Source organism: Carlito syrichta, unplaced genomic scaffold (assembly GCF_000164805.1).
Source record: "Carlito syrichta isolate Samal-C Ts95f unplaced genomic scaffold, Tarsius_syrichta-2.0.1 Scaffold308837, whole genome shotgun sequence".
NCBI lineage: Eukaryota > Metazoa > Chordata > Mammalia > Primates > Tarsiidae > Carlito > Carlito syrichta.
The window spans coordinates 470,998-490,253 of NW_007252933.1; the positions used below are offsets into that span (position 1 = coordinate 470,998).

General features: G+C 41.4%; 1 protein-coding gene across 1 annotated transcript in view; it reads right to left on the minus strand.

The window, feature by feature from the left end:
- Nucleotides 1-5,413: 5,413 nt before the first annotated feature.
- Nucleotides 5,414-19,256, minus strand: part of VWA3B (von Willebrand factor A domain containing 3B) — a 195,941-nt gene continuing 182,098 nt past the window's right edge. Inside the window, 6 exon segments of the mRNA XM_021716551.1 lie at nt 5,414-5,529; nt 5,638-5,673; nt 5,676-5,723; nt 5,726-5,946; nt 13,765-13,865; nt 17,908-18,045. Of these exon segments, the coding sequence (XP_021572226.1) occupies nt 5,414-5,529; nt 5,638-5,673; nt 5,676-5,723; nt 5,726-5,946; nt 13,765-13,865; nt 17,908-18,045 (660 nt within the window).

The window sequence follows — 19,256 nt, forward strand, 5'->3', positions numbered from 1 at the left end:
GAAGAAAATAAATGCTAGAAAATACATGATTTTGAAAGATTTTGTGGGGCTGCATTACTAGTTGTTCTGGGCCACATGTAGCCTGCAGGCTGCAGGTTGGACATACCTGCTCTGGAGTCTTTGGGTGGTTATTTGTATTTTGTCCAGAGTATATATTTATCTATTGGAGAGTTCTGTGTCAAGAGTTTACACAAACATACTTGACTAGAACTCCTCTGTCTTTCATTTTGAAAGGTAGTTCCCTTGGACATGCAATTCTTTGTTGAGAGGCTTTTAATTTTTCCCCTTTTTATACTTTGCCATTCCAATAGTCTCTAGTTTCATAAGACATTTACTATTGTTTTTATTTGGATTGTGTCATATTAATACATGATCTTAGGAATAACTATTATCTTTGTGATGCTAAGCCATATGATCTAAAAACAAGGGGTTTCTAAGTTTTTCACATATTGGTTTGGCAAATTTTTTAAATTATTATTTTTTATTATAAAGATGTGGAGTGCAAATCAGGGTTAGGTATACAAACATTGATTATGCAGGTACCCTTGTTGATGAGGTATGTCCCTCCCTCCCCCAGCAGTTTCCTTCAACTGCCAATCCCACTCCCCCCCATCCCCTGGGGTTTTGCAAATTTCTTGTTAAGTTTATTCTAGACACTATTCATCTTCTTTTTTTTTTTTTGAGAAGTCATTTGTAATCATGTCATTGTTCCCCTGAATGTAATAGATTGTTCTTTTCTGGCTGCTTTAAATATTTCCTTGTTATCTTCTTTTAGCAGTTTGACTCTGATGAGCATAGGAGTGGTTTTCGTGGTTTTTATCATTCTTAGAGTCCCTCAGGCTTCTTGAATCGATTAACATTTTCTACTATATTTTTGAAATTTTTAGACATTATGTCTCTAAATATATCTTTTCTTTCTCCGTTTGTGTCTTCTCCTCTCTGGGACTCCAATTACTCATACTTTGAAATGCTTAAAATTATCCCATAGGTCTCTAAGGTTCTGTTGACTTTTCTTCAATACTTTTTTTACTTTGCATTGATTGATTAATTAATTTTTAGTAATATATCTTCCAATGTAATGATTATTCTATTCTCTCCATTTTGTTGTTCAGTTTAGTGTATATTTTGTTGTATTTTTCTGCTCTAGATGTTTCCGCTTGTGTTTTAATAATTTCATTGCTTTATTGAGAGTCTCTACTCAGTTCTTCATTGATACTACATTTTTTCCTTAATTCTTTGTATATATTTATAATAACTGCTTTGATGTCTGCTATACAACATATGGACTCAAAGTTTTTATTGACAATCTTTTATCCACAATAATAGAACACTTTTTCCTGTTTCTTTGCATGTCTACTAAGCTTTGGTTCAAAACTGGATGCTGAAAAATTGATTTTTATACTCAGAGGTTCTGCAGGATTGACTACAGGACTTGAGTATCTTTGGATTTTTATCTCATGAGGGTCCTGGAGCCAATCCCCTTGACATACTGAAGGATGAATACATGTTTTTTTTTTTTCTGGAGTCTATTTTATTCCATCACTCTATTTGTATTTTCTTGTACTAGTGCCATACTATTTTAAGCATAATGATGTTGACATAAGTTCCTCCTTATAGTTTTATTTTTTAGCCTTTTCTTACTCTCACATTTATTTTTCATATGAACTTCACGATCAACTTTTCTAGCCTCATAAGGCATTTACTATTGTTTATATTTGGATTGTGTTATATTAATACATGATCTCAGGGAGAACTATCATCTTTGTGGTGTTCAGCTCTATGTTTATGTCTTTCAAGAGTGTTTCAGAGTTTTTCACATATTGGTTTTGCATATTTCTTGTGAAGTTTATTCCAGGCACCATTCATCTTCATTACTCATAGATCCCATATTTGTGAATTCACCTACTTGCTAAAATTTATGTATAATCCCAAATTAATGCTCAAGGTACCTTTGCAGACAGGTGCACACTCAAAGCAGTGAAAAATCTGAGTCACCTAGCTGCCCTCTTGTTTTAGCTCTCCTCCTGTTAACATGTTAATCATGTGTTGGGCATGATTAGGCTAATGAATCAACAATATGTATGAAATGAAATGCATTTAAGTAGAAACACACATCAAACAAGTTTGTGTATGGATCAGTTGATGAATATATGTGACCAGAGGATTAGGCTCATAGGAACCTAATCTTGTATTTCCTTTGGGAGCAATGACTCAGTGTTCAGTGCGAGAGGCAACTTTATAGAACATAACTACCATAAATAATGAGAATTAACTGCATTTTGTTTTCTTTGTTGCTATTGTAAATGAAATTCTCTCTATCAACATATGTACTCATATCTTCTAATTGATCATTTATTTGCCTATATTGATTTCTGCCCCTGGCTTGTGATTCAGACCAAATGTAAAGGATGGCCATAAAATCTGGTTACATAGCTATTATTATTATGTGTGTATGTGACTTTCTTTCTTTTTTCAGATTGAACTGCTTTTATTACTTCTTCTGGTGTATTCTAAATGTATAGGTATGTTAAGTGAAAAACCAAACACACAAATCACCTGAGGCAATTAATATATCCAGGTGCATGTATGGGGATTTATAAAATGCATTAATATGCCACTTCCATTATTCAATAAGGTAAATATTTAAAAGAGATCTGAACAATAAGAAAAGAAACTTTTATATATAGCCCCAGTCACCATTTCTGGTACTCTTCATCATCTGTGGCATTTCTAACAGAATGCCAACTGAATTTTCTTCTTATCATGGTTTTATTTTCCCGCTTCTTTCCTGCCTGTCTTTAAACCAATCTTTGATTGAATGTCAGACATTATGAATTTTACCTTGTCGGATGGTGGAGATTTTTGTATCCCTATACATATCCTTGAGGTTTGTTCTGGAACACAATTTGGAAACAGTTTGATCCCTCCAGGTCTTGCTTTTGAGCTTTGTTAGGTGGGACTGAAGAAGTATTTAGTCTAAGGTCAGTTTTGTTCTACTATTAATCTCCTGTGTATTTTATCTGGTGCCTTATGAATAATGAGGCTTTCTGCTCTGTCTTTAGGAGACAGGAAACAGTCTCAGCTCTGTGTGAGCTGTAGGGATTGTTCCCTCTAATCTTGTTGAGTGGCCTTTTCTCTGGCCTTCAGTAATTTCCTCAGAGCAATGCACTTACCAGCTGAAGATTCAAGAGGATCACTCTACCGATCTCCAGGGTTCTTTCTCTTTGTAGTTCTTTCTTCTCCAGCACTCTACCCTGTGAGCTCCAGTTGCCTTGGTCTCCTCAGAATCTCAGTTCCATCTCCTCAACTTACAGAAGCTGCCAGGTTCTGCCTCAGTTCCCCCTCCCTTTGCGGTAACCTGGAAACTGTCTCCAGAAAGTGAGCAAAGGCACTCAGAGGGCTCACCTCATTTATCTCTCAAAGCTCACTGTCTTTTATTGCCTGATGGCCAATGTTTCAGAAAATTGTTGTTACAGACATTTTATCAGGTGTCTTAGTCGTTTTGGTGTAAGCGTAAATCTAGTTCCAGTTATTTGATATTGGTTGGAAGTGAAAGTATACTGTTGTAATTGCAGTTTTTCCCATCACTTTGAAAGAAGCATTAGCAATGAACGTATCATATGATGTCATTGAACATATCTTGCACTGTAACGTAATGCCAATGCACTATTACTGTGTAGATTTTCCCTGCACATCCTCTACCACCAGACAACAGTGATTAGTCTAATAAGAAAGAGGAGATGGAGAGAGAGAGAGATGGAATAGAGAAAGAAGATAACCACCTTCCAAATGTCTGATGGCATCTCTCTGGAGCCTGGCACATTGTCAGCATTCAATTGCTTGGTGAATAATTGAATGAATGCATGCAGGCTTACATGAATAAATGGATGAATGCCTGAAACTGGAGGGTTTCTTTCCTCCCTCACTCGTTCTCTATGCAGATCAGACACCCTGCTTCTTTCAGACTGTCCTCCCAGGATACAGCTCTCATTAGCGGAGGCTGTTTCAGAGCCTTCCTGCCAGGAAGGAACCTCTGGCTTCTGGGAGGCAGATGCCTCCCCACACACTGTCCCCTGCCTTGTTTCATTTCCTCACTCCTCATTCCTTCCTCACTGCATTATTATTCTTAGCCTGATGCTGAACTGATGTTCCTTATTCTTTCACATTTTTGGAAGTAAATTCTTCCTTTAATTTATTTACCACAATCCTGGTGACCCCTCACTTTCAGAAGTGCGAACATCACTTTTAACTGGATTGCGAATTTTTAGAGTATCAGAACTGTGCTCTATCTTTTCTGTTTGCAAAAAGCATCCAATTTTTTTTTTTTTTGAGTTGGAGTCTCACTCTTTTGCCCAGGCTGGAGTGCAGTGTCATGCTCCCAGCCACCACAGCCTCAACCTGTTGGGTTCAGGCGATCCTTTTGCCTCAGCCTTCTAAGTACCTGGAGCTACAGCTGTGCGCCGCCACATCCAGCAATTTTTTTTTATTTATTGTAGAGATGAGGTCTTGTCAAGTTGCCCAGGCTGATCGTGAATCTGTGGGCTCAGGCAATCCTCTAACCTCTGCCTCCCAAAGTGTTGGGAGTGTAGGTGTGAGCCACTGTGCCCGTCTGATATTTTTCTTAATGATAATCTTTAGTCTATTATTATCTAGCTCCAGGGTTACTACTGACTGGAAAAAGGGAATTTGGTAGTGCTATTTCACTTTTGAAATTAGTGAATAGATCTGAATTTTTGCATATCTCATTGCTAAAATGTGCTCAAAGTAAACAGTAATAAACAAATAAACAGTACAAATAAAGCAGTTTTGAAATGGTTCCAGTGTAAGTGTTTTTATTCTGGTTTTGCTCTCAATTAGAGGTACCTACAACAGACTACAGACAAAAATAATTAGGAACAGCTCAATTAAAATGCCCAGAAAACAATAAAATGGGGAATGTTAAGTCTTGTTAAGATCTTGTTAAGGGAATGTTAAGATCTCAGATAAGTTACCAGGGCTTAATTTCAGTCCTAACATTGAATGACAAAAATCTCTAATTCTGATGAAATAATCAATTTAAACAAGACTGTGGGCTTGTTCCCTAACTATGCTGACTTCCAAAAAACTTGAAAATCCTAATGACAGTCATCTGTCAGGTTAAAACTTCTGGATGTGAAAAGTCTACTAGAAGATTGAATACAGTTTTATAAGGACAGGGGATAAAGTAGGGTAAAAAAATTGTCGGGAAAAGCCAGAACAAATATGCTTAAATAGGGAGGAGAGGCAGACAGGGGAGCTGAATCTTTGTGACAAACAGGGTGAGCACAGTGGCATCGGGGGGGCCTTACCTCCCAGAGGGCCTAGTTCCACAGTGTCAAGGGCTGAGGTCTGCTCCACCCTGGAGGAACACTGGCTCTCGTAAACACAGCTGTCACTAAACTACTTTGAGGTTTCTTGCGATGGTCCTCAGCCCTTTGCTACTATGGGTGACTCGATGAGGTCCGGGTGGGGCAGCTCGAGGTGGAGGTGTGCCAGCGATGGTGTAGCTGGCTGAGTCTTAGATCCCTGGCTGAGGGCCATATCTGAGGAAGTGGAGGTCAGCATTACTTAAAGGCATTAGGGCTTTTGCTCTGCTGGGGCTTACAGTGACCTAGAAACTGGAGAGTGATCTCATATGCACTATTCTTGAAAAAAACTCAGAGTGTTCCGGAGATAAATGATGTTGTCCTTCCCACCTCCCCCACCACCTTGGGCTTGGGGTGTGTCTTGGAGTAGGACTTCTGGGACCTGGTGCCGTGGGAAGAGCCATCTGAGTCTGAGGACCCCGTCTTCTGGAGAGGTGGCATCTTGGCAGGTCTCTTTTTCTTTCTTCTAGTATTCTCCTGTTTTGGCTCTTTTGCATCCCCAGTGTCAACTTCTTTCAGTGGCCAGAGACAGAAATCAGAATTCCTCGTTTCCATATCCTTTCTAGAGAGAGAAAGAGATCAGAGTTACCCTGTCTTGGTGGCTGCTGTGTCCACAGGGATGTCCAAGCTAGCCCCAAGGATGCTTCTCAACTCTTTGTCTACACCCTTCTTCCCGTGTTAAGAGTCTCTGGAGTGCTATTGGTCAATACTTTAGGTTGGAGTTAATTCCACTCAGTTCACTTTCATATGCCTTTGCTGTCTGGGAGTCTTTTATGGTATGGAAAATCTAACTATTTGGGCCCTTCCCTGACCAAATCAGTGAAGGGACAACTCCCAGCCCAGAAACCCTTGAGAGTTCCTCAGTATGGACCCATGTCCACCCCAAGGGGATCAGCGTGGCCCCATCCCAGCCCAGCTCATCCGTGAACTGGAGCCTTAGACATTCTCTACATTCTCTACATCCCTGGGTTTCTCTGATGACTTCAAGGTGTACTATGATTTATATCGACATTTAATTGAAAAAAATTAGGTCTGACTGTGAAGTCATAGAGCTAGACTTAGTATTGAGAAAGTGTACTGGACAAAGATTATTTACCCAGAAGTGTTGTCCTTCGAAAAAGACATTTTGGGAACACCATGACCTAATTTGGAGCCATGCCACCCTGGCTCACTGTTTTGGGAACTCTCCCTTTTCAAGGCCTTTAGGGTAACTTAAAGACACCAGCTGCCTGGTGTTAAACCTAGTTTTGTTTCCATAATTAGTACTGGCTATCTTGATCACCTTGCCTTTGCTCTGAATAGATTTTTTTGTTTTGTTTTTACTCTGAATAACTTCAGACCGTTGTTGCTTCAGATCATTAGGAAAGTTGTCAGGAAAAAACTAATAAGCTGGAAAAAAGATTTTTTTAGTTATTTCCAAATAGAAAATTTCATCACTCAAATCCCTCATCAAAGGATCAGGATTTTGTCACATGTGATAACGCTCAAAGGTTGCCTCCAAGACTCAGGACAGAACTTCCAGGAGAGACTAAAAAGTTGAATTAAGCATAGCAGTAACATTGGAAAAAGGGTTTTCTGGGAAGCCACAAACAAAATTATCTTTAAGTATGCGGCCGGAGCTTGTGTGGATGTATGAATTCTGTGATATCAAGTTCTTCGAGACATCTTGAAATCATACTTTAAGGTTGTATTCACCATCCCTGCTCTATGAAATCTAAAACCTTATCCATCACATTATCCCTGACATTGCTACCTTCCTGTAAAGCAGACTGAGTGGATACATTCCATTTCTTTTTCACAGGTTTTCTCTATTTCCCATGCGTGAGGATTGGTTACAGTCTAGTCCCTAACCCTCCTTCCTCTCACAAGGAAGGACAGCAAGAAGGAGGAGTGGGAAATAGGGTGTTTTTCAGGCATACTGAAACATTGAAACAGCAAGGTAGGGAAGAAGTCTACCTACCTGCCTGAGGGCCTCTGGGAAGAACAAGAGAGAGCAAGGAGCAACGTGTGGGTAGCCCTCAGTGGGGCATAGGTCACATAACTTATGGACCACCTGAATAATGGAATTCTAGGCGGGCAATAATGAAACAAGAGGTGCCATTGTCATGGAAAGACATAAATAATATGTTAAGTGAAACAAAGTTATTTGTTTTGACAAAATGCAAATTATGTTTCATTTTTGTTATGAAGTTTGTGAGTGCATAAGAACGACTAGAAACTCTTTGCATCAAACTGTTCAAACCGATTTCAGTAGACCTATACTTCCTCCACATTAAAAAAAATTTCTGCAACTGTCATACATGATAAGGAGAAACAATAAAGCCTTTGATTTTGAAGAAAAATAAGAATCCACACAGCAGGGAAAACACTCTAGAAGGATGTATACCAAAATCGAAATGGTGATTACTTTTGAAGTGTGGGACTATATAGATGGTTTATGTGTTTTTTTTTTCACTTGCTTTTAATTTATAAATTATACTACCTATGCATTTCTTTCGGAATAAGAATAAAACAAGCTGTCAAGATTAAAACAAAAAGCATGCAAGGGCCTTTATATGAATCAAGCAGAAACTTCTTGGCCACTGTATTTCATTCTCCAGGATAAGCAATGTTGACTGAGTTCAAGATATTTCACCAAGATATGTCACCTGATGGGAAAGAGTGAGAGCAGGGAGCAGGGTAGATGTGAATCTGATGTGAAAACACTCATCCCCTTCCCACCTCACTCTGTTGCTTGACCCAGTCCACTCGGAGGAAGAGAGAGGGATGCCATGGTCCTGACTTCCAGCCAGCAATATTATCCATCAGCGCACCTGGAAAAGACTCACTAAATGGCTTTCTTTTGCCCAATCTCATACCAAAACGGAATTCAGTTAGGTGCTCTATTGATTATTTTAGGTTACAGATTTGATTGAACAATACAATAGACATATGGTAAATATGTGTGTGTGTGTGTGTGTGTGTGTGTGTGTGTGTGTGTGTGTGTTGGGACTGTGCCTTTACTGACTTTTCAGAAGAGGCTGGTTCCACTTCTGTGGATCACCCACTCCATGCTATGTTCTCCTGGACTCAAAACCCACCTCACTCACTTGATCAAGCACTGTCAGTTTGCCAGGATTCTTTGCTGGTTTCCTGAGGCTTCATTTGTATTAGGCCCTAAGTGTCCCTGACAGCAAGGCTGTCTTAGAACAAGAGAACCTGTGGAGTAGGCACTGGATAGATGTTTGTTGAGGACCAGGAGGTCTTGAGCTTTAACAGTTGAGGGGGCAGAAAATGAAGAGATTGATAAGAAAAGACTACTGCCATTTGAATTATCACTGGCCCTAAGGGCTCATGGATCTCTGTGACTCCTTGTGCTCTCCTGTCCCAAGTCACAGACATTATAGCATGCTTTCTGAAAGCAGGCAATGGCATTTGTCCTTCTGGATAATATAGGACACTCACAGACAGGGTTCACTGCTGAACTGCATGTTTTCCAGGGCTTTGCTCCAGCATAGGCAATGAGACTCTTAATCCAACCAGAAAAGACACAAAGAGCAAATGACACACAGAGGCTTAATGGTTTCAAATGCACAGCTCCCTCGAAGGGAAAAGTTGTCAGGAGTGTCCAGGCGAGATTAAGAGAAGTGATTCATCTACTGTAATGTCGGAGGCAGTGCTGAGCCTTGAAGTTTCAATCAATGACTTAATTTTGCCGCTGTCAGGAAGGCAACGTGAGGCCACAATACTACTCAGAGTCAAGGAGAGTGTTAAACAAGGTGGAAGTTACCATTTCCATTGGGTCACGAGCTTAAATCCCAGTGGCTTCATGCAAAGTTACTAAACTGTTCAAAAGAAAGATAATGAGAGAGTAATACTTTATGTAATAGGAATTGGGGAGCCAATCACAGACCCAAGCAGACCACACCTGAGCCCTGGGAAGGTCTCCCTTTCTGCAGACTCAAACACAGCCATGTCCCCAAGACCATACAATGACAATCAAGCAGCAAGGGAACATTCTTTGCCTCCAGGGTCTCAGTACTCAACAACTTCCTTCAGATGCCTAAGGATTTCTCTGGAGCACAGAGAAAATGATTAGTCCTATTTGGTTTTCCTGAGATCATGTTTGGAAATTGTTATTATTCTTTTAAGAAACCAAACTCCTGAAGAGTCTTCTTAAGGAGGAGTCTCAGAGACTCCATGTAAACATGGTCACACTGACATTCTACTCAAGCCTTGCTCTATTGAGAATGAGGGGAGGAAGGATTCCATATCTACTGGGAGGGACTTCTAGTCAGTTACATGGCACCAAGTGTGTGCATTTAGTTCAGGCCTGCCAGAGGCCCCAGCCTGTGAATGCTTAAGTTGTGCCTGGTAGAGATACTTCCTCCCACTGGAGAAAACCAGAAGCTAGAACATCAGCTTCATCAGGTCCCTTCCCCAGCAACAGCCAGAAGCCACAGCCCAGGAAAGCCTTGGTTTATGACTCCCCTGCCCTGGTGAGAGTAAAGGATGCCAAATGGGGGGAAATTCCCCTGTTTCACTTGCTTCTTCAGTTATTGAGAAGATTACGTGGGAGAAACTACATGTGTGTTCTCTAAATGGAGAAAGTTACAGACAAATGACTAAGGCAAAGGCTCTTCTCAGTATACAAAGAATTGCATTTTAACTCTAAAATAGTGATTGACAGTGTTGAGTTGGGTGAAAATGGGCAACACCTAGTTACATCCATTTATATTCTTTTATTATGTACTATAATTTGGATGTCATATTGGAGCAGAATTTTGAGATTAGCAGAAAATGTGCTATGATTTAAATGAAATTCTCCCTCATAAAAGGCATCTCTGATGACACAGAATGTAAAAAAAAAACCACAAAACTCAGCGATGCCACTCATCACAATGCAAGGGAAAGATAAAATCAGTCCCAGCCTCATTTGTTTCACATTGTAAACATGGTCACACTGACATTCTCTCCTTCAAGAACAAGTCATCTGGAATTTAGCAATAAGGATAACGTATTTTGCAAGCCAATCCTGTTAAAAAGGCCTTTAAGAGTCATTTAGGTGTCCAGTTTTGAGTTGAAAATGAGCATCTGCCTCAGCTTTGGCCACGTTTGATTAACTTTGAATCCTTCGTCCTCCAAATCCTTTCCTTCTTATTTTTCACAGGGCACCACCCTCAGTTAGCAAGCACGAGAGGGACCTGCAGGTAATACCCTCAGTCACCACAACTGAAGGTTCCAGGAAGGAAGGAAAGGAGGAGGGACAAGGATGGAGAGCAGGACATCGAGCATCCTGGTCCACCCAGCAGTTTGGGTGGGCAGTTATTCCTTGTCTTACCCCCAAGTGGATGGTCATGAATAGATTCAATATTTTAAAATTAAATTTAGCCAAATGATGTTTCGTTGAAGATGAAACCTACAGTACATTTCTTTAATAGCACATGAAGAAAGGACCAGGATTTTTTTTCAAAGGCCTCATTTGGTAGAATGTTGTGAAGACTTATTCATGGGCAGCCAGCGGGAGAAACATTAATAAAGAGCTCCTGAGGAAAGGACCTACCAGAAGGAAATCGCAGTGTAGAGATAAAATAAGACCTACACCTTCATTTTTGTGTTCAGTTCTGCTAACCCTTCTTATAGAAACAGACACTGGCTCAAGTCTGAACTTAGCAGGTTGAATGTGACCTCTGCTTAGGAGAACTGAACCCAGTCTCTTGTTCCCAGAGAGACATCCGGAGCAAAAACCAGTGGAAATTACAATGGGGAGACAAGGAAGTCAATGAGTGCTTCCACCGTGAAAAGCCTAGAAGCTAGTGGGAGGGTAGGGGATGGGAAACAAAGGCTCTTCTCAATAGAAAAAAATTTGCATTTTAACTCTAAAATAGTGATCGATAATGTAGAGTTGAGTGAAAATGGGCAACACCTAGACTCATTAGTTTATTTTCCTTTCTTATGTACTGAAATTTGGATGTCATCTGTTTGAGCAGAATTTTGAGATCGCAAAAAGTGTGCTATGATTTTCAATGAAATATACTCATTAGATGAAGAATAAAGAGGATTTGTGTCTACAAGGTCAATGCAAGGGAAATTTTCTTTAATAAAAGTCTCTGCAGGATGTAGTGGGACCATCTCACTATGAAGGAGTGCTGGGGTGCTGGGACAATGCATGGTGGTGGCAATGCCTGAGTTCAATCTTGGAATTCCCCAAGTGGCTAAGAGCAAGGAACAGCATTCAAGAGAGGGAATACATAATCTATACGGAGACCTGAAAAAGCATGCGGGGGGGAAAACCTACAAGCAGTTTAATGTGGTTAGTGTGCAGAAGGCAATGGTGGGTTGGTTAGGAGGTGGCTAGGGTCAAATGTGTCAAGGCAGGCAGGCCTGGATCAGACCAAGAGGCTACACTAGGATAAGAAGGGGCATGGGGGAGGTTCTGAAGGACTTTTGAGTGGGAGAGGGGCAAGCACAGATTTGCATGGGAGGAAGTTTACTCTCTCAGTGCTCATGGAGAATAGCCGAGCTTGTGGCAGGAGGAGCCTGGAGGAAATGAAGCTTCTTGCAAGTTAGGATCACTGTAACCTGGAGATCCATAGGATGTGGTATAGACAAAGAGAAGCAACCAAAGGTGGCTATCTGATTTCTGACTGGATAGTTCTGTGAAGGGTAGGTGTAAGGGTGAACTGAGATGGAAAAGGCCCAGATGGGAGCGGGTTTGTGAGGAACTATAATTTTGGTTTTAGATGTGCTGAATTTTTGAGATTCTGTACACTGAGATAGAAACATCCAGTGGAAGGTTGGAAATATGCAATTCCCATCATGTGCTGAACACCTGCTTTTTGTCAGGCAATTACCATTTCTAATCTTCATTGCAGATGCCAGGCAAAGACCAATTCTAATCTTCACACCACCCTAATCTTGCAGATGAGAGAACAAGCTCAGAGATGATGAGTGACTTGCCCAGGGGTACAAAACTAAGTGAGGATGAGGCTGCGACATGAAACCAAGTCTCGGTTTTCAATATTCTTCACCCCATAGTTATCTGCCGTGGCTGCACATTGCAACCAGCTGGTCCCCCTTGCAGGTCTCAATCTCGGAGTCCTTGATTCTGATGCAAGAGCACAGAAGAACAGTCTGGGTTGGAGGAGAGATGGAGTCCTTAATGTAAATGGAGTCATGGAAATAGTGCGTGTCAGTGAAATTAGGCAAGGAGACAACCCAGTGAAGTAGAATCATGACAAGCCTGAAGAGGTGGGTTAGGGAGGGAAGGAGGAGCTGATGGTGTCCAGTAGGCGTGCAAGAGCAAGCACAGCCAGTGTGGGCAGAGCTTGTGGTTCAGGCACATGGGTGGTCTTGAGTGGCCTCTGTGGAAATATTGTCCACATGGGTGTAAGGATGGAAGCGGATACCCAAGAATTAGGGAGTGAATAGAAGACATGAGAGTGGAGACGTCAAGTTCACCCAGCTGCACATGGGGATTGGCAGTGAAGGGAAGGGAGTGTGCTGGGTCACACTGTGGAATGAGGAGAGGTTAGTTATTTAGGAGTGTGTGTGTGTGTGTGTGTGTATGTGTGTGTGTGTGTGTGTGCACGCACAGGTGCATGCATGTGTGTATTTGTGTAAATAGGGGAAGCAAATCTGGTTTTTTGCTGAAGTAAAGGATTCAGTGGAGAAGAGCTATGAAGAGAAGGGAGAAAAACCCAGGGATAATCAATAGAGCAAGGACCCAAGACAGAGAAGGACCGATCAGCCTTGAATGAAAAAAGGAACACTAATTTTTGGCATTAGAGAAAAAGGTAGAGATAGCCACAAGCCCAGTGGTGGGAATAAATAGTAGAGGGAGAGAATGTCTGATGGTTTGTTTCGGTTGTGAAGTAGAAGGTAAGGTCATCGGGAAGATGAAGGTTAGCACCCAAGGATAGCCCGACATCTCAAAGAGAAATTGGAAGATGATTCCTGGATCCCTTTTCCCAACCCTTGCTCAAAATCCACCTTTGTTTCTTTTTTATGCCCTGACTCCAAGGTCATGGCTCTATGACTCCAACTTTATGCCCCTCGTTGGCCCCATGACTTGGGGTTTTTTTTCGCCCTGTAGGCCCTAATTTTTTCATATTGACTTGGCTTTAGTCGATCTTTATTTTTATTTTTATTTTGAGTTGGAGTCTCACTCTGTCGCCCAGACTGGAGTGCAGTGGCACACTCCCGGCCACCACAGCCTTGACCAGCTGGGCTCCGACGATCCTTCCGCCTCGGCCTTCCAACTAGCTGGAACTTCAGGCATGCTTAATTGATCTTTATATTTTAGCAATCCTACTGCCCCAGATGAAAACAGATTTCAGAAACAGATTAAAAGTGCAAAGATATACTTGACATTCAAGGGATAAAAGGTGAGTACACTTACACTTTTGAATCCTCCTGAACTGAGAGTGACTTTATATGAGAGCAAGAGAGAGCATACTTGTTTTGGCTGATCTTAATAAGTGCACTCCGAGGACAAAATTCCTGTAATAATAACAAAAGAGTTCACTCAATTTAAGTCAGAAATGTCCACAATTCAGATATAATTCTATTCTAGCACAACCCATTATAATAGCTGCTAATCACTATTCTATAAAGGGTGACACTTAAGAGTACAGTTTAAATTCAAAGTCTTGCTTGATAATTATTTTCTGAAGTCATTACTGAATCCTCTGTCATTTCTCCACATTCTGGATCAATTGCCAAGTCTATCCACATGTACATGTGTGCACGCGCACGTGCATACACACACACACACACACACGCCACTTCATATAACCAATTTCCAATCTATATTTCAGCCTTGATTATTTTTTTCCTGAACATTTATGACCCTTTTGCTGAATGTTCTACTTTCAGCCTTATTGGGTCTCTACAAATCCCCATCAGAACTATCTCCAGTGTCCTTCCTCTTGACCACACTACTCTAGCCTCCAGGGCCCCGTGCCCTGTGGATAAACCCCAAGATCCTTCCTGAGGCTTTCCCTTGATCTTAGACCAACTGCCTCATCTCACCCAGCACCCTGGGGCGTGCCCTTAGAATGTCCCTTAGTTCCTCCCCCGCAACCCCATGCATAGTAGAGATCCCCAGAGCAATGCCACATGCTTGGAATAAGAATGCTTGCCCTTCAAGACTTCTTCTTTACTGGCTTCCAGACAGCTCTAGAAACTCCACTTTCTCTAAGAAGTTTTTCCTGGGTTGGTAAGAAGACACCTCCTTTTCCGCTTGTTCTGTCAGATTGGATCCAGTGCTTTTAGGGCCACTGGTTCTGATGGTCTTTCTCCTGTGCCTTTAACCCTAAAATCTGTTTACCATGCCCCACTCCTCGACAGAACTTCCTCATGACACAGTCAAAAATTTACTGGATATTTTAAATTCTGTATGGTGGGCAGCTGGGCACAGTGTGCAGGCCATGGAGCCAGACAGTCTGGGTTCAAATACCAGCTCAACTGCTTACAGGTGTGTGATGTAAACTCTCTGCTTTCAATTTCCTTATCTGATAATGAAGATAACAATAGTCCCTACCTCACAGTATTCTGAGGATTCAATTGTCCACTGTGTGTAAAGCACTTGGATTAACATCTACTGCACACAATAAAGGCTTAATAATACCATTAGCCTCAGTTACTTCGCTTTTTGCTTACCAATCTGTTTCACTTGCCTGTTTACTTTCCAGACATGTTAAGTGGTCCATCAAGACCATGTCATTTTCCACTAGAAATCTCATTCATTCAAGTAATTTAAAAGACAATGTGAGACTCTTCACTGGGGCAGTGTTTGTGGGGCGGGGCCAGTGGGTGGGAGCAAAGGTGAATGAGATGGTGTTTCTGTCTTTAAGTGGTAGGAGATTGGTGAGGAAGCCAGCATTGGAAAAGGGCAGTGCAGAAGGGCAGAAGAATTCGAGGGGCTCAGCCGGAAGTCACAGTTGGGTAGAGTCTTTAGGGTGACAGAAGTTTCTTATGGAGAGGAGATGGGGAAGGCAATTCAGGAAGAGGTAAAAGCCCACTGTGTGGGGAAAGCAGCGAACCTTCCACTTATCTGGAAGTCCAGATCATGGAGCAGAGTGCAGCAATGCTGGGGTCATGGTGGAATTCTTTTTGAGGGTGACAAGAAGTGTGAGTATGGGGGAAATTCAAGCAGGCAAATGACATAATCAGATTTGTAAACTGTCCAAAAATTATTCTAAAACTTTAGAAAATATATGTCGAGAAATATATGATTAAGGGAGGATTTCTTAAGCAAACACTGAGAGGGCAATTCATGAAGGAGAAAATGGATCAATCTGACTACATTAATATTTAAAGCGTCTCTGTCAACAAAGATTCCATGCAACACTATCTATACAAAAGACAAGCAACGGACTGGGAAAAGAATTTTGACTGTATATAGTGTCAAGAATTGCTATCCAGAGGACACAGAAGACCTCCCCAAATCAATAAAAAAAGACTAACAATTCAATGGAAAAAATAGATGCGTAACAAACATCTGTCCAATGAACAAATCAATCTAGAGGTAATAGGGTTGACTGAATCACTCTTGCTCACTGGCCAGGGGGTGTACAGGAGGAGAAGATTTGAGAGTAATGCTACTAACCATTGCAGCCATATCATCACTAGTATTACCTAATCCCTGCATGTCAGACTGGCAGATTTTTTACGTATATTTTCCTTAAGCCTCACAATCAGCCTGCAAAATATAGATAGATGTAAACATAGAAAGAGGCCATTTTGGCTATATCAAAACTGTCATTTAGAAAAGACTTAAAAACTTGTGTTGCAAAAGCAGAGGTAGTTTAATGATGCTGAATACAGAAGTTTAATTAATGAGGAAAGCAGTATCGCAAAACAGAATGGCCTTAGATATTCTCACTGGATCCCAAGGAGGCACTTGTGCCATTATACACACTGAATGCTGCACCTTCATCCCAGATTAATCAGAGAACATAACAATAATGCTGGACCAAATGAAAACCAGTGTCAGTGCCATAAGTGATTCAAATGTACATGTAAGGAGGTGCTTGGGAAGGCTTCATACTGGTACTCAAACATTTTCTCTTGGATCCCGCTGAGTCTTAGAGGTATTGTGTCAGGAATAGGAAGTTTCCTCCTAACTATGTTAATAATCAGAGTCTTAATATATGTCTTCTTCAAACTTTGTATGGGATGCACTGCCAGGATTCCTAAGCTTGTAACCAAATCTCTAAACCACAAAAAATCATCAAAGGGAAGAAGCCATACACCTGTTCAGGCTGAAGCAGTAAAACAGATATAAACTCCATGATGGTTATCACGGCTTTAACTGACAGTGGGGAAATGATAAAGAGACCTACTACTATCATGATTGTTATAATGTTTAGTTGCTAAGCTACTGCCCTTCATGCACCCGTGTTCCTTAAAATTATAAGACTGTGCTGACCCTCCCTGGAACAGAATGAGTCACTGATTCCATGGTTGTACTCACATAGTAAATAGATTACTATTCATTTCTATAGTTACAATTATATTAATTTTGTACTGTAACCAGTACACTCTTTTGTGGTACCCACTGGCTAATGATGTACCACAATGAATAATGTTTTATTTTGTGGTAAGCTCCACTAACTCCTTTGCTTAGAGTTAGTGATAAACAAAAATTACAGGTTCCTGGTAAGTGGTTCCAAGAATATGCAAGCAATGAGTGTTATTGATGAAAAGCAATTGTAATTGGAATCTTATAGAATGTTTTGTAAATTGCATAGTTCGATGTTAATCAGTAGCAAACGCCAATGCTTATGCACATAAAATACAGACTGTAGAATCCGAGGAGCTGAGCTAGCCTTGGTATCTATACTGGCTTATCTCCCTGAATTCCGAATTCAGAAAAAAACTTCTTTCTTCCCAGTTCCTTGCCTCCCGGGTTTCATTGGGAAGCGAGAGAGCAGCCGTATGTTCTACAGAACATTTCAGATATATAAAATATCCATTTCATATGTGATGAAACTGAGGCTCAGAGAGGTGAAGCAATCTGCCCGGGTCAGACAGCTAACGAAGAGCACAGTGAGTGTTCACTGACTCCAAAGGCAAGTTTGTTTTTTTGTTGTTTTTTTTTACTGCAAAGCCTGTGTTTTCCCACTCTGCTCCACTTCATGCCTGTCTCTCCTCATCTCCCCAATCCTTACCAACTCTGGAAGTGGTACCTAGGTAGTTATGAGGTAGGGACTCAGGTGGTGGCACCCCCAATACAGAGAACACAGGAGGAGGTAGGTACTTGGGGGAAAGGTGACACACTGACTTTGACACCTGCCTGTCAAAGGCAAAGCACAGTTCAGCAGCAAGAGCCAAAGATTGTGCAATACAGGAGTCACACACCACGGCGATCTCACAGGGCAGAGTCTGTGTGACACAGTGGGTAGGACCCAAGCCACAGGGAGTGGAGGGGCAGGGGGAGTAGACACAGATGGGGAAATCATTCTTGAAGACATCTGACAGTGGGAAAAGCTTGGTATCACCCAAGAGAAAGCCGTTTTCTAAATGAAAATCTACTTACTCTCCGGTTGTTACATTTCAAAACTGTGTACAATTTTTCTGAGGCCACATGCTGATTTGGAAGTGCTATGACAATGGCAGGGACGTAGAAGTCAAATCCTTGGGGTATCATAATTTTGGCAAATACATAATCTCCAACCTGTAAAGCAGAACATATTTCATAGCAAATATTTTGCTTATAGGTTGTATAGACAACGTTAATACAAGATTGTTTTAAAACACTCTAAGACAACCAGCAGGAACTGATGCTAAAATTCAGGTGCACTTTTTTTTTTCTCATTGAAAAGACAATCCCAAAATTCTCTGGGCTCACTGGGCCACATCTGGAGTTTTGTGATCAGTTTGGAAAAGCCTCGTTTTAGTAGGACTTATACAACTGACAAAGGTGAAGCGGACAGCCAGCATTATGGTGAGGGTTCTGGAAGCCACATCCTACAAAGACTGGTTAAGGGAACCTGGGGTGTTTGGCATGAAAAGATATGAACAGCATCCTCCAGAAGGGCTGTCACTTAGTCATAGGAAAAGAGCAGGTTTGTTTAATGTCACTCCAAAGCACACACTTGGAATTCATGGGTAAAAGTCACAAAGAGAGAAGCTACAGTGGAAAGAGAATCTTGCAAAGGGGCATACAAAGGCTGCTGGGCTTTTGTCAATTGTCAGGGGACACTTGCACTGTTGTGTGCCATGAGTCTGGCAGCAAACAGCAACAGATGGCCAAGGCGAAATCCTGATTGCTTCTCTGACACTTCTTTTTCAGGCCACACTGTGCAAGAAATAGCAGCAGTGGTGTTTAGTGAGGCTTACCTCTACACCCTGGCCTTGGCTGAGAATATATACATATACATATATTTAAATATATATACAATATATTTATTTTATTATTATTATTTTTTGAATAGGAGTCCCACTCTGCTGCCCAGGCTGGAGTGCAGTGGCACAATCATGGCTCACGGCAGCCTTGATCTCCTGGGCTCAGGCAATCATTCCACTTCAACCTCCAGAGTAGCTGAGACTACATGTGTGCTCCAGCACATTCAGCTAATTTTTAAATTTTTTTGTAGAGATGAGGTCTTGCTATGTTGCCCAGACTGCTCTCGAATTCCTGGGCTCAAGCAATCTTTCTGCCTTGGCCTCCCAAAGTGCTGGATTTACAGGTGTGAGCCACCACTCCTGGCTTGGTGCTGGGATTCGGATAGCAGCAGAAGGATGGAACAGACACGGCACAGCTTTTGTTAATTTATGAGCAGCTGAGAACACATTAGTCTGGCTCACCCATGGGGTGCAAATTTTGGGTAATGCATCATGGCATCATAGCCTGTTTTCAACTGATCACAATTTCAAGGAACCCAC